Below are 21,148 nucleotides of genomic sequence, written 5' to 3' on the forward strand. Positions count from 1 at the left end.
AAAAAAACACTTCCTGTGTGGGTTTTTTAAGCTTGCCTTTTTTGTTCTAGGTTAGTTCATCAAGCGATGGGAGGCTTTGTTTCTGGGATCTGCAGGCAGGCCAGCGTCTCAAAGAGATTTCCTGGTCCAGTCCTCTTACGTCTGTCTGCTGTCTGGTGAGAAAAGTTGAATTTTAAAGATCATTGAGAAAACAGTTTGTTTCTCAAGGACTGAAAAACATTTACATTTGCAAAAGTAGACTAAATGAGCTCTGTGTCTGTCTTTCTTTATTTCTGAAGGTTTTCATGTAGTAGAAATCAACCTCCACCTCATTAGGTGATTTTCTTAGTTAACATGTTGTTTGGTGATTCTGTGTGCAGGGACACTATGTGATGGCTGGCTGTGCAGAAGGAGCGCTTCATGTTTGGAACTGGGAAACAGACACAGAAGTCAGCCACATCCCCGCACACAAGCAGCGGATTCACCACTGCTGTGTCCTAGCTAATACAGGTAAACTGCTGTGTCTATCATAATTTATCTTGTATTGGACAATATGATGAATGCAGCTCATTTTGATATAAACATCCTGTTTACGTCCTGCTCCTTTTCTTCCAAGACAAAAACAAAGAAGTCATACCAGAGGAAATGACTGTCCTGACTGCGTCTGAGGACGGCTCAGTGCATGTCTGGAAACCACTCGAGGTCTGATGGTCTAATGCGATTATGACGTTTTTACTCTTCTTTTTGGTGTCATTTTAGTACAAATCTACAGGCAGAGCAGAGAGGGACTGCCTTTGGATCTCTACCCTCATAAAAGTTTAGATTTTGCTTTATTTGTCTCACTTTCTGTACCTTCATAAACAGGTGGAGCACTTAAACACCTTTCATGGTCACTCCGGCTCGGTGCGTGGAGTTTTCTCCAAAGAAGGACTCCCAGAATTCCTCACAGTTTCTGAAGACTGCTCACTAAGAAGCTGGACTCAGACGAGAAGTAACATTATATTCTGCCTTTGGGTGGGGTGGGGGTTCTGGTACTTGAAGGGATCATGGACAGGCCAGGGGCTCATATTTTAGTTAGAAATGCCTGAAAAAGTGATTTTTGCATAATATGTCCCCTTCAACAAAATTAGTACACAGGAAATGCTCAGTCTTCTTAGGTTTTTAATCAAGCAATCTAACCAATCATCTGTAAAACTGAATTCATAACCGCCACCAAAATCAACACTGTCTACAAAAATGTCTGTGTTGTGTCTTTTCAGATGGTACGTCCACTCTGAGAGGCCCGGTCACGGCGCTGTGCTTCTCTCAGAGGGACGATCTGCTGTTTGCCGGTTATGAATCCGGTTTTCTTGAAATATGGCATAACAACACCTTGGTTGGCCACAAGCAGGTGATGATGCACTTTAAAGCAGGGCTGAACTCTGGACAAATACAAGTTTTTTTGTGTTGGTGTTATTAAATGTTGTTTGTGTCTTTGTGTGTCAGACTTCATCCAGCTCCATCACAGCAATCTGCTCCATGCCTGATGACCAGTACGCTGTCGGCTACATGAAGGATTCTGTTGATGTTTGGAAGCTGGTGTGGAATCAACAACGCAGCACAGCAAGGTAAATAACAGTCACACTTCATGGGCTGCAGGGTGGTGCAGTGATTAACACTGATGCCTCACAGCAAGAAGATTCCTAGTCTTGAAACACTGTCAGACAGGGCCTTTCTGTGTTGAGTTCATGCATGGAGGCTCTGAAGTTAGTTCAACTTCCTTCTAAAGACATGCTTGTTAGATTTAATTGGTGATCCTAAATTGCCCGCAGATATGAATGTAAGCGTGAGTACTTGTCCCACCTCTCACCGGCTGACAGCTTAGGATTGGCACAAAGGTTAAATTCTATACAGCATCTGTAAAAAGTATTCACCCCCTTGGATGTTTAAATCCTTTTATTACATTTATAGGTAAATTATTATCAGTATGATATGGCTTTTTTTGACCCAAAAAATACAAAAAAAACTTTTTAATGTAAAAATGGAAACAGATTTCTACACAGTAATGTCAATTTAATAAAAATATGTAATGTAAAATAAGTGACTTAATAAATATTAACCCCCTCTAAAGTGACTGACCTAATTCAACAGAGGTCCAGCCACTTGGTGCTAGTATTCTCACAATTAGTAAAATGGGGATCACCTGAGTGCAGTAAATGTGTCTCAAGTTATTTTAGTATAAAGACACATGTGTCTGGAAGGTCCAGTAACTGGTTAATCAGTATTCCTGGCTACCATTACACCATGAGGACAAAAGAACACTCCAAGTTACTCAGGAAAAGGTTATTGAAAAGTAGAAGTCAGGGGATGGATACAAATACATTTCCAAGGCACTAAACATCCTCCAGAGTTCAATTAAATCCATCTTCAAGACATGGAAGCAAATAATGGCACATGTGTAAATCTGCCTAGATCAGGCCGCCCTCACAAACTGAGTGAGCGTGCAAGAAGGAGACTAATAAGAGCGGCCACCAAGACAAATATGACTACCCCAAAGGAGTGACAAGCTTCAGCAGCTGAGATGGGAGAGACTCTGCATACAACAACTGTTGCTCGGATTCTTCACCAGTCAAAGCTTTATGGGAGAGTGTCAAAGAGAAAGCTACTGTTGAAGAGAACTCAGATAAATCTCAACTAGAGTTCACCAAAAGGCATATGGGAAAAGAAAGTTCCTTGGTCTGATGAGACCAAAATTGTCCTTTTGTGCCATCAGACAAGATGCCAAACACTGCACATCACCACAAAAACACCATCTCAACTGTGGAGCACAGTGGTGGTAGCATCATGGTTTGGGGGTTGCTTCTCAGTAGCCGGCCCTGGAGGCTTGTAAAGGTCGAGGATAAAATGAATGCAGCAAAATGTAGGAAAATCCTGGAGGACAATCTTATTCAGTCTGCTAGAGAAGTACGGCTTGGGAGAAGATTTATTAACCAGCAAGACAATGACCAGAAGTATACAGTGAAAGCTACATATAAATGGTTTAAAGACAACAAGTTGAATGTTCTGGAGTGGTTGAGTCAAAGCCCAGACCTCACCTAATAGAGAATTTGTGGATGGACTTGAAAAGAGCTGTTGTGAACATTGCAGTGTGCAGATGTGTAAACCTGACTTAGACCTATCCACACAGACTCAATGCTGTAATTGCAGCCAAAGGTGCGTCTACTAAATACTGACTTAAGGGGGGGGTATATTTATGCAGTCACTTATTTTACTTTTATATATTTATTCAATTGACATTGTTTTGTAGATAATTTATATGTTTTCACTTTGACATTAGAGAGGACTTTGTTGTTGTTTTATGCCAAAAAGCCAAACTATACTAGCCATAATGGATTTATAAAATCAACAAAAGGATAAGACATCCATGAGGGTGACTACTTTTTACAGGCACTGTAGATAGGTAAGTAAACTGATGATTTGAGTGTTTTATTGGAGACATGAAATAATGTAAGATTCTCGTCCTTGTTTCTGCCTCTTCCAGCCTGACGAAGGTAACTACGTACAAAGCGAACGATCCGGTGATGGACCTCATATACTGCTCGCTCCTGATGGTGGTGTCAACCAATGGAACAATATACGACATCACAGCTAATGAAGACAACAAGTGGACCTGTTCAGCCACAGAGTAATGCACAGTACTGCCTTGGTGCTCTGGGGTTTAAACTTCATGAATCACTTGATTGTCTTTTGTTTTGAATTTATCTTGTCAAATTCAGAGTAATGGTCACATAAATATAGTAAATACAATTACATATGTTTTAGATTAGCCATTTAACTTTTCATGTGTGCAGATTCTTTTGGCCTGTGGTGAGAAGGGGTTATCATAAGCCCTAAATAACTGTACTTACTGCAGGTTCCTTGTTTTTGTTTATTTTGCAGCTGGACAGAGAGAGTACGAATACTTGGGATGAAAAGAAACGACGACAAAAGCATGTGGCTGATTGGTGAATCAGAAGAAGGAGTTGAGATTGGCTTCATCGTGAGTTCTGTTCAATAGATGTTGAAATAAAACTCTAAATATAGTTATACCTCTCCGTCAGAGTAAATTCAGATATGTGTATGTGTATATGTAATAAATATATATGTAGTAGATCACTTACTACATTTTTTACATATTGACTGATGCCTCTGTTCGCTCTCTGCTCAGTTCTCTCTGGGCCCCAAACAAGGTTTAAATTCAAATTTCTGCTCAACGCACCTGCTCACTGATGAGGAGGAGAAGAAAGGCAGCCTGATCACAGCTGCGACTATGGACAAAGGTACAAACCTCTCGTAATTATGATTTTTTATTTCCTTCTCTTACATCAGGCTTCACATTAGCTCCTACAACTTCTCCTTTAACAACCATGTTTGTTTGTCACGTTCTTTCAGACCTCATCGTGTGCGGAGACATTAAGGGCAGCATGTGGTTTATCCAGGCTCCAGAACCTTCTACGTGGTGCAACAGAAAACCCGTAAGAGCTTGGCAAAAGAGTTTAGGGCCTCATGTTACCAAATCTGTGCAAATGAAAGACAAGATAGCATGCAATCCACAGAGCTCAGGCAAACTGCCTTCATGCTGCTCTGCCAAGCAGACAGCAGCCTCTATGTGCTTGCCACATACACTACTCACAATAAGTTAGGGATATTGTTATTTACATGAGTGCTTTTCCTATTTGGGCTGAATTTTAATGAAATAAGTAATATTTCCCTTTGATATTACTATTAATGAATGAGAAGAAACACCATTCTCATTAGTTTAATATTTATTACCCCAACAATTTAGACGATAACAAAGATAGCCCCAAATAACCAAAATTGGCAAAGTCAGTAACGGGTGTTTCCACCATTTGCCGCAATGACAGCTTGACAGCGACGTCTCATGCTCCTTACTAGCCTCATGATGTTGTTCTGAGGCAATGCGTTCCACTCCTCCACAAGTGCTACACGCAGTTCTGCCAGGTCACGTGGGGGTGGGGTACGATCATCCAGTCTCTGCTTCAGCTGGTCCCAGACGTGCTCTATGGGGTTCAGGTCAGGGGACATTGCTGGCCATACCATATGAGGCACTCCGACTTCCTGAGGTCGAGCTGTGACAATTCTGGCACGATGTGGTGGAGCATTATCATCCATGAACAGAAAGTTGGGGGTGTGCTGGCGGAGCTGGGGGATGATGATGGGTTCTATGATGTCTCTGAGGTAAGACCGTGCAGTGACTGAGCCATCTACAATCACCAAATCTGTTTTGCACTGACTGGTGATGCCTGCCCAGACTGTTGCACCTCCTCCACCAAAGCGAACCCTGGGGACCATGTTGACCTCGGCGTATCGCTCACCTTGCCTTCTCCAGCAACGCTGACGACCATCATTTCTGTGCAAGGTGACCCGACACTCATCAGCGAACAAGACGGTAGACCACTGCTGCATTGTCCAGGTCACATGGTCTTGTGCCCACTGCAAACGGTCACGGCGGTGTCTTGGTGTCAGTGGAGTCACCTGCAACGGTCGTCTGGCATTCAAGCCAAAGCGGTGGAGTCGGTTGCGAATGGTTTGTCTGGAAACCCTAGTACCCCTCACTTCTTGTAAACGGGTCTGTCATGAACACTGCCAGTAGTTCTGTGTCTTGCTGCAAGTCTGCTGATGACACTTTGAGACACACCAAGTTCATGAGCAACATCTGACTTCCTACTACCGACCTGACGGCGCGCTATGGCCAGGTGGCGCTGCTCGTCCGTTAAGTGACGTCGTGTGTTCATGGCTGCTTGAATGATGAACTGGGAATGACTTACTGACAATACCAGCTTTTTATACCCCCAGAATGTTGAAATTGATGCAACATTGAAAAGGGTTGTCTTTTTGTATTTTTTGGTATTGGCCCCGATATGTAAGGTGCACTGTACACACTGAGACATTACGTGGAAAACACAAAATGAGGTGTGTCTATCACCCTAATACAATTGCCTCCCTATCCCAAAGATCACTGAAGTGAAACAAACACCTTATCTCTCACAATATCCCTAACTTATTGTGAGTACTGTATTTATGTATTTAACAGTGAGAGGAGAGATTATATTTCTGTAAAACAGACCCCAGGGACAACATACACAACAAAAATAGGATGGGGCCCAGAACAGAACCTTGAGGGACACTATACTGCATTCCAAATTATTATGCAAATGATATTTTTCTTTGATTTTCCTAAACAGTTGATGCAAATGGCAGTCAGTATAATTTTCAAACCATCAACTGTTAGAGCATAATTCAAATTTTATTGAACAAACCTTCCAATGATAACATTTTTTTTAAATAAAAAAAAAATCAAATTGCACTGTCCCAAATTATTATGCACAACACAGTTTAAAAGCATTTTATAGGTTGTAAAGAACTGAAAGTGGTCATTTGTTGAATTTGCAGCAGGTCATAGGAGGTCATATTTACTGAAATCAAAAGCTATTTCAATCAAAAACATCTTAACTGGCCAAGTTGCATGTTAACATAGGAGCCCTTCTTTGATATCTCCTTGACAATTCTTGCATCAATTGAACTTGTGAGTTTTTGGAGAGTTTCTGCTTGAATTTCTTTGCAAAAGTCAGAATATCCTCCCAGAGCTGCTGTTTTGACGTGAACTACCTCCCACCCTCATAGATCTTTAGCTTGAGGATGCTCCAAAGGTTTTCAGTAGGGTTGAGGTCAGGGGAGGATGGGGCCACACCATGAGTTCCTTTTCTTTTTTCTGCCCATAGCAGCCAATGACACAGAGGGATTCTCTGCAGCATGAGATGATGCGTTGTCATGCATGAAGAAAATTTTGCTATGGAAGGCACAGTTCTTCTTTTTGTACCATGGAAGAAAGTGGTCAGTCAGAAACTCTATATGCGTTGCCAAGGTCATTTTCACACCTTAAAGGGGCCCACTAGCTCTCTCCCTGTGATTCTGGCCAAAAACATGACTCCACCACCTCCTTGGGACATGGTGGCCATCCACCAACCATCCACTACTCCTCCATCTGGACCATCCAGGGTTGCACGGTACTCATCAGTAAACAAGACTGTTTGAAAATGAGTCTTCATGTATTTCTGGGCCCACCGCAACCATTTCTGTTTGTGAGCATTGGTTAGGGGTGGCTGAATAGTAGGTTTATGCACAACTGCAAGCCTCTGGAGGATCCTACACCATGAGGTTTGTGGGACTCCAGAGGCACCAGCAGCTTCAAATACCTGTTTGCTGCTTTTTAATAGCATTTTAGCAGCTGCTGCCTTAATTCGATGAATTTGTCAGGCAGAAACCTTCCTCATTATGCTTTTATCTGCATGAACCCGTCTGTGCTCTTGAATCAGCCACAAATTTCGTTACAGTATGATGCTCAAGCTTAAGTTTTCATGAAATATCAAATGTAGGAACTCCACGGTGCCAGATCCACCCGGCCTGTTCGATGGCTACGTCTGGCCCATGTATTTGAAACACAAGAAAATCACTATTTGATGCTTTTCGGCAGCAGAGAGATTATTTTTCTTTCCCATATTGCTGAAACCTGTGGCCTGTTTAATAATATAGAACGTCCTTTTTAAGTAGTTTTCCTTTAGTTGGGTTCACCTGGCAAACTAATGATCACAGGTGTCTAAGATTGATTTCAGTGATCCAAAGAGCCCTGAGACACTATACCATCCATGAGTTTCATTGCAACCACTTAATGTAAGATAGATAGATCTATAAGATGTTTTCTAGCTCAGAATATTCCCAGTTTCTGTGGTGTTAAATTGTGGCTTGGTCTACGCCTTTTGTTCCTGCGAGTCTGATTGCTCCATCACACAATGAGCAATAGCGCTGAAGTCCATGGTGCAGTACTGGCTGACACAGGCTGATTCATGTCTCTTGAACAATATGCAAAATCAAGCACAGAGGGAAATGTTTCTCAGATACAGCATGTCACTCTTCTGGTGATGCCAGACAACATAGGCGTCCTCTTTATACTACACAGCACATTTACATTACTCCAGATTCTCTCATAGATTTGTTGGTGTTTTGTTACAGGTCTAATAGTTAGCTTTCTCTTTTTGCATCAGCAGATCTTTTAACTTGTAGTGAGGCTAAATCATCATTTAAATAGTAAAGTTACAGCTGGAAGCACACCAGGCTGTTTATTCAGTTTGTTTCATATGTAGATATGCTCTGTGTCTTTCTGACAGTTACTCTGAACATGTGGTGTCTTATGTTGATGTTTTCTCCTCAGGCCCACAGTGGCAGGATCACTGTACTCAGACTCACTGACAGAACCATCATCTCAGCCTCCTACGACAGGACGGTGAAGCTGTGGGATAGAAACACCAAGAAACAGGTACATACCATATAGAACCAAACCAAACTTTGCTGAAGTTCTGATAAATCTGATAAACGGTGAATTGTTTTTAATGCTGCTTATACTTTTTAAAAATGCGTTGGTCTATTTTGTGCTGATGTTACCCTTCATGTCTCTTTTTCCTCCCGCAGCTGGGGATGTTTGTTTGTGGAGGTCCTGTTCTGCTCTTGGAGGTGAATCCCAACAATCCCACTGAGCTGGTTTGTGGAGACGGACAGGGAAAGCTCTACTTTCTCTCCTGGAAGAATAATCCTTGAAATATTATACACTAAACTGATCTGCAACCAAAGATGACCTATTTTCTTTCTTTTTGGTGAATGTGCAATGACTGTGCAAAAATAAAAGCAGGGTAAAAATTGAGACTATATGTAGGAATACGGATCTTTGTATCAGCTTTAAGCCATGTTTACATGTGCCTTTCATTTGAATAAACTTAACAAGCAAGTATAAAAATAGGAAGCTTGAAATATATCAGTTTTAGTTTGGTTTTAGGTCTGTTAGTTGTTTTATTTGATCATACTGAAAGAGGAAAAAGGAATTTTTAATAGACACTTTAAGGGAAAATGGTGCAATAAACTTGAATGTTTTATTCTTGGGATTAAAACTATTTGAAGCAGCATTTTGTTGTTTATTTTGATGTCTTTTTTCTTTGTACTTTATGAGAAAATGGTGTACATTCACAGAAATGTTTATTTCCTGACACACTATAGATACCTCTATCAAGAGGTAGCATAGAGGGGAGTTGGTTCAGGAACACTTGAGAGCCATAGTTATGTTCTTGCTCCTGCTCCTCAGGTTACATAATTAGGTTGAGGGAGGGGGTGGGCAGTGAAGGACCATGTGGTAACCATCGGCATTGCCACTACTTGGAGCTTGTAAGTACAGAAGCTTGGTCTGTTGAAGATGGCGATGCTGTGGCAACTAAAGGCCATGTGGAAGGTTATGTAACCTATCAGGGATTGGTGGTCTCTTAAAGGAAGCACTTGTCATCTCACAGGGACTCTTGAGTGTCTACCTTTTCACAGGTGAAGGAAAGAGCAAGATATGACTCTTCATTTTATTTTGTATTTTTAAGTAGTTATATCCTTTTTTTATATACATATTTATTTATTTATTTTTTAATACAATGATACATGGATAGAAAAATTTTTTAAAAAGCACAGACGTACACAGAAATATAAAAGTCAGTCAAAACAAAAAGAAAAATAAAACGTTAAGGTCAGTGAGTAGCTAGTGTTTCTTAAATCACAGAAGGGGGATTCAAGCTCCGCGGTGTTTCCTTTTCAACCCGTATCTATTCTCCGAAGCCGTGTCCTCTCAGGTCACTTTTATCTTTGTGTTAAAAGAAAGACAAAGAGCCCCTTTAGTTACATAAAGCAAACACAGAAATTACATTTAAGCAGCCTGACTATGATAAACGGGTTGTATCCCTTTACTAACACTATTAGTGCTCACTAGGGGTCACTATTTTACTCCACAATTTTTTAAATAAATTTGATGTGTTCATTCATTTAAATCAGTTCATATGCCCAAACAGGAGCACAGGTACGTATGCATTAATACTTGTCTTTGATTTAAAGCTGGAACTCCAGCCACTATATTTTTCCACAAACCATAGCTTTTTGTCACACTTTACAACTTTGGGTGAGCTTTATGGATCCCAAACCGAAATGTATCAAAGGATATCTTAAGCTTTTGGTGTTCAACATGTGTGGAAAAAATACAGCTTTTCTTCCTAATTTTCTGAAAGGTGGCAACCCTGGAGACAGGAGGTTCTGGCCTGACCCCAGACATTTTCACATTTATGTATTTAAACATCTGTGTACTTCACATCATCCCTTTCCTAAATGATCCCATTTTTGCATGTAGTTCTGATGATTATAAAATGCTAGGGAGCCCCTTTAAAAAAAAAACTGTTCCATTTCCTCCAGTGATTAGTCAATGTGTCCATACATAAATTAAGGGAAGAAGTTAATCTTTCCATCTTATATATTTCATTAACAATATTTATCCATTCCTCTTTTGTTGGGGCTTCTTTAGTAAGCCACCTTCTTGTTAGTGCTTTTTTGCTGGCTGCCAACATTATTTTAATCAAATAAGTGTCATTATTTTCATTAGTATAATTCGTTTAATTAGTTATGATATCTGACATGCATTCATTGTTAGCACTCCAATTCTGTAACCATTTTTTCCATCCTTTGCTGGTAGTGCTGATCAGCATGTGTTGTTTCTATTAGGCCTTTGTCCCAGAGCTTCAGCCTCTCCTAGGGGACATGGGCCCCGCTGTGGGAACCACTGCCTTAATGTTAGAAGTTTTTGAAGACCCATAGGCAGTTTTCCCATTTGGCAAGTGCCTGGGGCCAATACACCAATGGGCTCCAGAATAAAGTCATGATAGATGTGTATCTTAAATGACATAAATGTCTAAATTGTTTGAAATAATGCATGTATTTTGGGGAGAAATAAGGGGCCATTACTGAATGAAATACCATCAAGATAGAGTTTAATTATAAGAAAAATCCCCTGGGAGATTCCTGCCCCCAATAGCTAATTCTTAGCCCCTCAAAAGCCCAAAATTATTATATCAAGCAAATCATAAATTTTTTTAGATCCTTTGTTACATGTGAAAGAAATGAATTTTTGGATCACTGTGTGGTAAAAATGGCATGCAGGCATTCAGGGAGGGATAAATATTATTTCAAAATGAGCATACTTTTTTCTTATTTTCATAAATTACATTTGGCCTGCGGACATGTCACTAATTAAGTTGTGGATTTATGGGTTATGATCCCCTTCTAAAAGTTGGTGAGTATATACTTTTGGTTATTTGGGTTTGTGTATTCTAAATTTGGATATATTCCACATTTTTCTGTTTATTTATTTAAATTAATTTTAATTTGAAAAAAGACAGTTTACAGTATTTTTCTGTAGTTGTTTTGATTACTGGATCTTTAACTTGGACCGCCAAAATCTTCAAACCGCCCCTGACTGGAACAGATTCATGGAAACAGACAGGGTAAAACAGGAAATGCTGTCCATGTGGGGACACAAACTTCCTGCCAACGTTTTATCAGTGACCCATACATAAAAATCCGGAAACGCCCCAAGGTTGCATAAGACAAGATACGCCTTTGCACTTTACGAGCTGATAGATCAATAAACAATACGTACACAGTATGTATTCTGTTGTTAACTGTGCAGTTTAAATGCAGGAACCCATATGTGCGCCATTACGGTAAAAAAGTACACAGCGATCCTGACCAATCAGAGTTCTCCAACTTCCCAAACAGCAGAGCAGCTGCTTCCTATGACGAAATTTACAGTAAATCAGGAGCTGATCAGGAGCTGCAGTCAGCCCAATGGGCGTCAGTAATAGACGCTAGCTCTGCAGTACATCAAATGCTAACATTAAAACAAGAGAGGACATCTTTGTTCACAGTCAGCGCTGTTTGTGAAGCGTATTCAAAGAGGTTTAAGGTGAGTTTTGCTCATTTTGTATTGTTGTTTGCTAACCACCACACCTACTTAAATCATGTTAGTGAACTTGAACCGTCATAGTCAACAGTTTTGCTTGCTGACTCATGTCTCACTTCATTTTATAACAGAAGTTACATGAGGGAAGTTGTTATGAATTCCTTTTCACAGCTGAATGCCAGATCTTACTACAGATAGCTTAAACCAGGGGTTTAAAACTCAATCACAGCAGGAGCCGGATTCTGGATTAGGGTCTCACCTGAGGGCCTAACAGGGTCAATATTTAACCAGTGACAGTCAGCCTAAATGGTTTTGAGATTAAAAGGTCAACATGATTGGTTAAAAACTCAAAATCTGAGATAAAAAGTCAAACTGACAAGTTTTAAAGGTAAAAACATGACATTTTAAGTCAAAAAAATGTTTTTAAAAGGCAAAGTATGAGAATTCTGAAACCATGAGTTTTAAAAGTTTAAAAATGAATTAAAAGTCAAAGTTAGGAGTTGAAATTGTCAGCAGAACTGAGAAAAAAAAATCAAATTCATGATGTTTAACAATCAAAATATGAGATAAATATTGAAATCACGAATTTAAAATGTCAAAATATGAGATTAAATTTCAAATTCATGAGTTTTAAAAGTCAAAATATGAAATAATGTTAAATATCATGAGTTTTTTTTTTAAACATGTTTTATTGAATTTTTGAACATTTAAGAGGAAAAAAGGAGGAAAACCAAAAAGAAAAACGAAAAACACATGACAGCAAGTACTGGAATAAGCAGAGTATAAATCAAGTGGGATCAGACAATACATACAAAACAAAACGAGATGGTCAAAATATCCCTGTAACAAGCATGATGTACTAGTACAGGCGGTTCCACGTAGACATTTCTATATCACTGTAATTGGATATCAAACGTGGTTCAGTGAATCCACAAAGCAGGAAAGGTAATAAAGCACAATAAAATAACCTAATATTAAAATAAGATACACATTAGAGAATCTCAAGGATTCTGAAGAGTACATGAGGGGCGCCAGTTTACATCACAACATCCCTTCTTTATTAAGTCTGTTATGCAGTCTGGAAGATAGTCAAGAAAGGGCCCCCAAAGCTTGTCAAAAGACTTCTCATTTCCCTTCAACCTTGAACTTAAACGCTCCATCGGCAAAACTGTAAGAATTTCTCCACACCACTGACTGATAGTTGGAGGTCTGGGTTTAATCCACTGAAATAAAACACATCTTCTTGCCAAGACAGTAAGCTTGCTCAAAAGTTTATGTTGGACATTTGTCAAACAGAGTTCCTCACTTGCTATGTTTAAAAGAAACAAACTGGAATTTACCTGTATTGTCTTACCCAAAGTAAGATTTAATTCCTGTGAAACTTTTACCCAAAAATCATATACCTCAGAACAGCTCCAGATACAATGAATGTAAGAACCGACCTCTTTCTTACACTTCATGCAAAGGGGAGACAACTCAGGATAAAAGGTATTAAGGGATTGGGGTGTACGTTGCAATCTGTGAAGGATTCTGTACTGACTTTCTGATATCCTGTTGCACAAAAAAGTTTTCCCTACGGACTCTACAGCATCAGACCAAGCCTGCTCCCCAAACTCAATCCCAAGGTCCCTCTCCCATACACGTTTAGTTTTGTTGATGTTCAATGTCTTGAGAGACTGTAACTTCCTATAGGCATGGGATATGATTTTTTTTTTTAGGCAAAATTGTAACAAAAATGAATCAATGTCAGAAGCTTTAGGCAAAGTTTCAGGTAGGTCAAGGCTGCTGATGAAATGTCTGACCTGTAAATAACCGTAAAAATGTTTAGAGGGTATATTTGTTTCTGACTTGTTCAAATGATAATAACTTATCAGCTTCAAACAAATCTCCAACAATCCTAACACCACAATCATACCAGTGTAGGAAAATATTTGCACCCAAACCTGGAGGGAAGGCCGGGTTGTGGATGATAGGTTGTAAAACAGATGAGGACCCCTTTCTCTGAATAAATTTAACAATCCTCTCCCAGGTTTTGATTGTATTCATTAAAATTGGGCTGCTTTGTAGCTCAGCTGGAAGAAGAGATAATTTATTTGTGATGAGACCAATTAAAGATAAAGAGGGGCAGTGCCAGGTATCAACATGGGTCTCCTGCTTGGAATCAAGAAAATGTCTCAGCCAATCTGACACTATGCGCATGTGGCATGACCAATTATAAAAAGTTAAGTCTGGAATTGACAAACCACCTCTCTCTCTTGGCAATTTCAGTGTTTTGATACTGAGACGTGATTTTTTCCCATGCCAGATAAATTTCAAAATAGCTTTATCAATGTCAGTGAAAACTGATTTATTGATCCTCAGTGGGAAATATCATGAGTTTTAAAGGTAAAAAACGAGATAAGAGTCAAAAGTAAGAGTTGTTAAAGGTCAGAACATGAGATAAAAGTCAAAATCATGACTTTGAAAGGTCAAACTAGGATTTAATGTAAAAGTATGAATCTAAAAGGTTAAAGTATGAGATAAAAAGTCAAAACCATAGCTTTTAGTCATAACTCTGAGATGTAAAATTGGAAATATAAAGAAAACAAATTTCTCCCATTCCTGACTTTTTATCAAATTATTTTTACTGTTTACTTTTTCTTATTTTTATGGCTCAGCAAGGATATTGTAAATCTTCCAGGTTAAGTTTACATTTTTATACTGGAGGAAATCTATAGACCTCATACTGGTGGGCCAGTTCTAATAAAAATATCATATGATCTGGTGGCCTGGGTATAACTGTCCAATACCAAGTGTTGAATGGAGTGGTGTAAAGCCCACTGACACCTGACTGGAGAACGTTGCCTGCCGGATTTCACTGTGCAAGCTGTGAAGTTTGGTGCAGGAGTGATAATGGTGTGGAGCTGTTTTTCAGGGTTGAGACACAAAGTCCAACAGTCCAAAGGATATGTGCAAGAGTAACAAAGCCTCCAGTTTGTTCAAAATTTAATTGCTAATGGAGAAATGACTGAAGTTTTCTGTGATTTGGCCATCCTAGCGTAAGTGAATGTCCGCCCTGTAAGCTGCAGTGTAGACTCTGCATGAAGAGGGTGATGAGGGTCTTCTAGGTTGGCCTTTGCCTTCTGATTTGCTCTTACTTGCAGAACGTGGCCAAGATTATTTTGCTTATTAACTGCATATTATTGTCCCTCTTATTAATTTGAAACTTGTGTTTATTGACAGACTTTGTTACCTTTGAATAGATGCCTGCAACACCATGCTACCTCCTGTTTGTATTGGTTCAATGCAGATTTGTATTTGTGACCAGAAGGAGGAGCTCAGATTTGATTGATGTGCTTTCTTTCTCTGCAGAGATGAAGTCACTGACTCTGCAGCAGGCCGATGTGGCCCAAGGAGGACACCAGCAGACATGTGGGAGAAGTTTGACCTCCAACTATGCTCCTCCAAGTCTGGAGAACAAGCTCCTCACTCAGACCTCTGCACTCTTACCCCCACTTTCAAACCTTGCACTGCAGCCTTCTTCATGCCCCGCTCTGCAGCCCTCCCACCTGTCTTCCACCTCATCATCCCTCCTTTCTACTTCCTTTTTCTCACCTTCCTTCACCTCTCCTCTCCTCAGCACTGAGAACAAGCTTCTTAAAAGCCAATCACCTCTTCCCTCTTCTTCCCTGACCTCCTTTTTATCTGGGCCCAAAGACTCCCTGCTCCAAACGTCCCATCCCAGCTGTCCTGTTGCTCATCCTCCTTCACTCATCACTGGTGTTTTGGGTGGAGAAGAGAAAAGTGAAGATGGAGGGGATGAAGGGAAGGAGGAAACATCTGAAATGATGCCGTTCCCTTTTGAAGACACAAGTTTGGTACATTACACTTTTTATTACAATTTCCTTTTGTGCTTACATGCCATTGAAATGTTGATAACATTTTTAATGTGTCAGATTGGCGGCCTTCCTATTTTAATGTCCTCTGTCTGCATCAGACACATTCTGAAGAAGAGTCTTCTTCTGAAGAGGAGTATGGGGAGGAAGATGATGTTGGATCACCCATGGAAATAGCTGTCCTAGGAACAGATCTGGGCAACCAGGAACTGGATCAAGATTTGGTCATCAAACAGGAGGAATTCACGATTGTTGAAAGGGGAAATGAGGAGACAGAAGAGAAGCTGAAGGATAAAAAAGTAGGTGAATAATGTTTAGACTGCTGATGTTTGTTGTGCCTCATCAGACCCAGAGAAATAGAGTTTTAAGAATTTAAGTCATTTTAAGATGAATCATTTCCAAGACAGAAAAACCCAGAAAAGTAATTTCTTCATTTCTTCACCTTTTTATCTATCCATCCATCTTTCTGAGTCTTTCTATCCATCTATCAATCCATCATCCATCCAACCATCATCATCCATCCATCTATAAATCTGCCCGTTTTTTTCATCCATCCATCCCACCATCCATTGAGGCATGCATCCATCCATCCATCCAACATGCATCTATTTATTAATCTTCATCCATCAATGCATCCATCCATCCCAACATCCATTTAGCCATGCATCCATCCATCAATCCAACCACCCTTTCATCCATCTATTTATTTATCTTCATCCATCAATGCATCATCCATTCATCCATCCATCCATCCATCCATTCATAAACTATCTATCATCCAAAGAATCCATGCATCCATCCATCTGTCCTACCAGTCATCCATCCATCCTCCATCCATCCATCCATTCATCCATCCATCCCTCCATCCATCCATCCCTCCATCCAACCACCCATCCATCCATCCATCCATCGAACATCCATCCATCCATCCATCCATCCATCCATCTTTCCATTGGACCATCCATCTTCCATTCATCATCCATCTATTTATTCATCAATGCATCCATCCATCCATTCGTCCATCCATCAATCCTTCCATCCATTCATCAAACCATCTATTGGACTATCCATTGTCCATTCATCATCCATCTATTTTTCCGTCATTGCATCCATCCATCCACCCATTCATCCATCCATATTTATCCACATCCATCCATCCATCCATCCATCCATCCATATATTCATCCATATTTATCATCTGTATTTATCAGTCAGCCATCCATCCATAGTCTGTCCCTTTGTCCGTCCATCCATCCATCCATCCAACCATCCATCAATCGATGCATCCATCCATCCATCCATCCATCCATCCATCCATTGGACCATCATCTTCCATTCATCATCCATCTATTTATCCATCAATGCATCCATCCATCCCTCCATCCATCCATTATCCATCCATATTTATTTATCTCCATCCATCCATCCACCCACCAGTCCATTTGGTAACTTGAAATATTTTTAGAAATAAAGTCTGGGTTTTCATTTTCCCCTTACAGTATAAAAATGACTTCCTGGGTCTTATAATGATAGAGAAAACAACTATCAAAGTTTAGAATTTTTTGTCCAAGAGTATAGAAAGAGTATAATATCTGCTATGGTCTTCTTTATTGCTTTAACTTTCTGAGATTTAAGCATATAACGGATATACCCTCTGTCCTTTCCTCAGTATCGCCTGTTGAATGCTGTGTGTTGCTCTCTGATCAGCAAGAGCACAAACCCAGGAGAGTCAGCCTGGAACGCAGAGCACGGTGTTTGGACCAGGATCATGAACCTGGCAAAAGACATTTCTGTCTCTGACCCACAGTTTCTTCTCAAGGTGTGTATGTACATTATAAATGTTATCTCAAGACACTTTACAAAGAGGGCATGTGTAGACTGTGCTCTTTGTTTTGTTATATGTTTAACGTTTTTTTGAGTCTACTTAAAGTGCTTTGACAACACAGGTCACACTTTTGGCTAATCCCATTTATATGGATCTGTATTCACATGCTGTTGATGCAGCAGTAGAAGTGATTAGGTGTTAATCGTCTTGCCCAAGGACACATCAACATGTAACAACATATTGGGATGGACCCTCAACCTTCCAGCTGCAGGATGACTGACTCTACCCACTGATCCACGGTCCATGTGAAGAAATAATGGGAGATTTAGAGAGAGAGGTGGAGAGAAATAATAGCATCAGCAATGAATGAGTTAAATGTATGGCTGCAAATTCAGTAGTAATAGTAAAGGTATATATGATGATAGACTGAACACTTTAAGACGTGTTCCTAGTAGGTTTATGAGTGTTTGGAGCAGTCCCAAAGTGGTGCAGACTTCTCACTGGAAAATTGCATACTTTTCCTGCACCTGCATGAGTGCGGAGCTTCCACTGTGACTTTCCTAAAGTAAATGTCAAAACTTTGTGACTTGAAGGACCTGATCCATTCACTTTCTGATTTTTATGTTGTGTTTTTCTTTATTTTACCTTTTAGGTAGCGGTTTATACCCGGCAGGAGTTGAACATCCGCATCACGGCCAACTTCTTATTGGCTCTGGCCGCCAGTCTGCCATCCACCAAGTTGCATTTCCGTAGATACTTCTGTTCTGCTGTTCAGCTGCCTTCAGACTGGCTGGAAGTTGTCAGAATCTACAGTAAAGTAAGTGCTACTGAGCCTTCAAAGCATTGTGCATTTTTGACATGAATGTGTTAGATCTGTCAGAGGTTCTGTCATGTTGTCAAACAAATTTTAATTATTCTAGCTTATTCTGCAAGTGAAATACTCTGAAGCTGCTTTGTCATATGTACCTGTTGCAGCTTCAGGATTTGGGAGTTAGACCTGACCACATTTTGATTTTTAAGATATGTCATTAACTTTGCATCCTATTAAAACACATATGCCTTCTGTTTTTAGTGCTTCAGCCACTCCCTGCCGATGTGCCTGAAGAATGCAATGGCGGACAAGTTTAAGCAGTTTAACGAGTACCAGCTGGCTAAATACAACACACGCAAACACCGCTGTAAACACAGCCGTAACAGGCCCAAAGCCAAGGTACAGGACCATTAATGTCAGCCTCTTTTTAAAGTTCAGTTTAAGCCTAAATTAGCCACTGGGTGCACATCTTCTTCTAAAACATACTCTGTTTTTGATATTCCAGAAACCAACCGCTCAGCAGCTTCATCACTGGGCAAGCCTGCTGCGATCAAATAAAACTATTCTGGAAAAGTTTGTAAGTTTATATACAGCTCATGCATGTCCTTGTTTTCAATAATTGTGATCTTTAAGAGGTGTTCTCAGGAAGTGTTTTTTTATGTAAAACAAAATATATCTGAGCTCTTTCTCATATGGGTTTAGTGCAACTATATCTGTGTTTCATAAAAAAAAAAAACATCAAAGATGAACTCTTTGTTTCGCTCTTCTGTTTGTGTTGCAGTTACAGGTGGAGGGCAGCAAAGCAGACAGCAAAGTGGTGGTGGATAAAAAGCAGAGTGAGTTCAGTATAAAGAAAATGATCAAGAGGCTTCATATTAAAGAACCGGCTGAACACGTTATGGCCATCCTGGGAAAAAAGTGAGCATGATAAGACATGCACATGTACACCAACATCTTCTGCAGAGATTTATAAGAATTTAGATCTAGCTCTATGCCCCTTTGACCCCCACTAAAGCGTTTCTATGGAAGATGACAAATGCTTAGTGTCCTCCAGTATTTAATTCATTTATGTTTAGATCACTAACTTTTTATGAAATTTTTGCTTCAGACTGAAAGAAATGTTCAAAGAAGTAACTTTTCCTCTGATTCCAGGTATCCTGCTGACCCGAAGACGTTCATGAGCAGTGGAATAAAGGGTGTGTGGGATAGGGAGCGAGCCGGGCAGAGGATGAAGCTCAAAGAGCCGGAAACGTGGGAGCGGCTGCTCAGTTTGGAAGGAAACAAGGCTGCTACCTGGGAGAAGCTCATAGGTCTGCAGAGTCTGAAAGTCTGAATGAAGAAAAATACTTCTCACTGATGAATCAAATGAAGTTATAACATCATTTATGGGTACTCTGGTTTGTGTGGATGCTATTATCTCCCAGTTAAGATGATCTTTCCCTGCAGGGGTGCAACCAAACAAAAATACCACTGATATTACAAACAGAATCGTTTAAATGTTAGCTTTAACCCTGGTTAAGTCAGAACTCCTTCATACAGTGCCGTGAAAAAATATTCGCCCCCTTTCTGATTCCTGATTTTTTTGCATATTTATCACACTTAATGTTTCGGATCATCAAGCCAATTTTTATATTTCACAAAGACACCCCAAATAAATACAAAATGCAGAGTCTGAATGATCATTTCATTTTTCAAGTGGGGAAAAAATCCAAACCCATCTGGCCCTATGTGAAAAGGTAATTCCCCCCTTGTTAAATCACAAGTTAACTGTGATTAGCCACAGTTTTTGGAAAGCCGAGTTTAATTTCACAGGCCACACCCAAGCCTGATTACCGCCAGATTTGTTGAATCAAGAAATCACTTACATAGAAGCTGTCAGACAAAGGTAAATAGGCTACAAGATCTCAAAAAGGAACTTATCATGCCATGAGCTAAAAAAAATCAACAACAAATGAGAAACAAAGTGATTGAGATCTATCAGTCTGGAAAAGGTCCCAAAGCCATTTCCAAGGCTTTGGGACCCCAGTGAACCACAGTCAGAGCCATTATCCACAAATTGAGAAAACTGGTAACAGTGGTGAACCTTCCCAGGAGTGGTCAGCCAACTAAAATGACTCCAAGAGCGCAACGATGACTCATCCAGGAGGTCACAAAAGAACCCAGAACTACATCCAAAGACCTGCAGGCCACACTGGCCTCAGGTCAGAGTTCATGACTCAACCATAAGAAAGACAAAAATGTTATCCATCTTGATGATCCCGAAGACTTTTGGAGAAATATTCTGTGGACTGACGAGACAAAGGTAGAACTTTTTGGAAGGTGTGTGTCCTGTTACATCTGGAGTAAAAATAACACAGCATTTGATAAAAAGAACATCAGACCAACAGTCAAACATGGTGGTGGCAGTGTGATAGTCTGCGGCTGCTTTGCTGCTTCATGGCCTGGACCACTTGCTGTGATTGATGGAACAATGAATTTTGCAGTCTACCAGAAAATTGTGAAGGCCAACGTCCAGCCATCAGTTCATGATCTCAAGCTCAAGCGCTCTTGGGTTATGCGCAGGACAACAACCTGAAACATACCAGCAAGTCCACCTCTGAATGGCTCAAGAAAAACAAAATTAAGGTTTTGGAGTGGCCAAATCAAAGTCTGGACCTGTTGCTGTGGTGTGACCTTAACAGGCAGTTCATGCTGGAAAACCCTCCAATATGGCTTAGTTAAAACAATTCTGTGAAGAAGAGTGGGCCAAAATTCCTCCACATCAATGAGAAAGACTCATCACCAGTTATTGCAAATGCTTGATTTCAATT

The 21,148-nt window shown here is 40.1% G+C and overlaps 2 protein-coding genes across 2 annotated transcripts in view; both read left to right on the top strand.

Moving 5' to 3' along the window:
* Nucleotides 1–8,970, top strand: part of tep1 (telomerase-associated protein 1) — a 45,940-nt gene extending 36,970 nt beyond the window's left edge. The window contains exons 44-55 of the mRNA XM_041803859.1: nt 51–155; nt 360–489; nt 596–681; nt 844–970; nt 1,239–1,369; nt 1,465–1,586; nt 3,500–3,643; nt 3,898–3,997; nt 4,166–4,277; nt 4,390–4,472; nt 8,228–8,332; nt 8,485–8,970. Of these exons, the coding sequence (XP_041659793.1) occupies nt 51–155; nt 360–489; nt 596–681; nt 844–970; nt 1,239–1,369; nt 1,465–1,586; nt 3,500–3,643; nt 3,898–3,997; nt 4,166–4,277; nt 4,390–4,472; nt 8,228–8,332; nt 8,485–8,610 (1,371 nt within the window). The 3' untranslated portion in view covers nt 8,611–8,970. The remainder of the gene's footprint in view (nt 1–50; nt 156–359; nt 490–595; nt 682–843; nt 971–1,238; nt 1,370–1,464; nt 1,587–3,499; nt 3,644–3,897; nt 3,998–4,165; nt 4,278–4,389; nt 4,473–8,227; nt 8,333–8,484) is intronic.
* A 2,705-nt stretch (nt 8,971–11,675) lies between these two features.
* The window catches only part of LOC121519956 (telomerase protein component 1-like), a 47,440-nt gene continuing 37,967 nt past the window's right edge, over nt 11,676–21,148 (top strand). Inside the window, exons 1-9 of the mRNA XM_041803086.1 lie at nt 11,676–11,830; nt 15,179–15,684; nt 15,804–16,001; nt 17,372–17,521; nt 18,180–18,344; nt 18,600–18,737; nt 18,844–18,915; nt 19,120–19,256; nt 19,491–19,648. Coding sequence (XP_041659020.1) covers nt 15,181–15,684; nt 15,804–16,001; nt 17,372–17,521; nt 18,180–18,344; nt 18,600–18,737; nt 18,844–18,915; nt 19,120–19,256; nt 19,491–19,648 — 1,522 coding nt within the window. The 5' untranslated portion in view covers nt 11,676–11,830; nt 15,179–15,180. The remainder of the gene's footprint in view (nt 11,831–15,178; nt 15,685–15,803; nt 16,002–17,371; nt 17,522–18,179; nt 18,345–18,599; nt 18,738–18,843; nt 18,916–19,119; nt 19,257–19,490; nt 19,649–21,148) is intronic.

This window comes from Cheilinus undulatus, linkage group 13 (genome assembly GCF_018320785.1).
Source record: "Cheilinus undulatus linkage group 13, ASM1832078v1, whole genome shotgun sequence".
Classification (NCBI taxonomy): domain Eukaryota; kingdom Metazoa; phylum Chordata; class Actinopteri; order Labriformes; family Labridae; genus Cheilinus; species Cheilinus undulatus.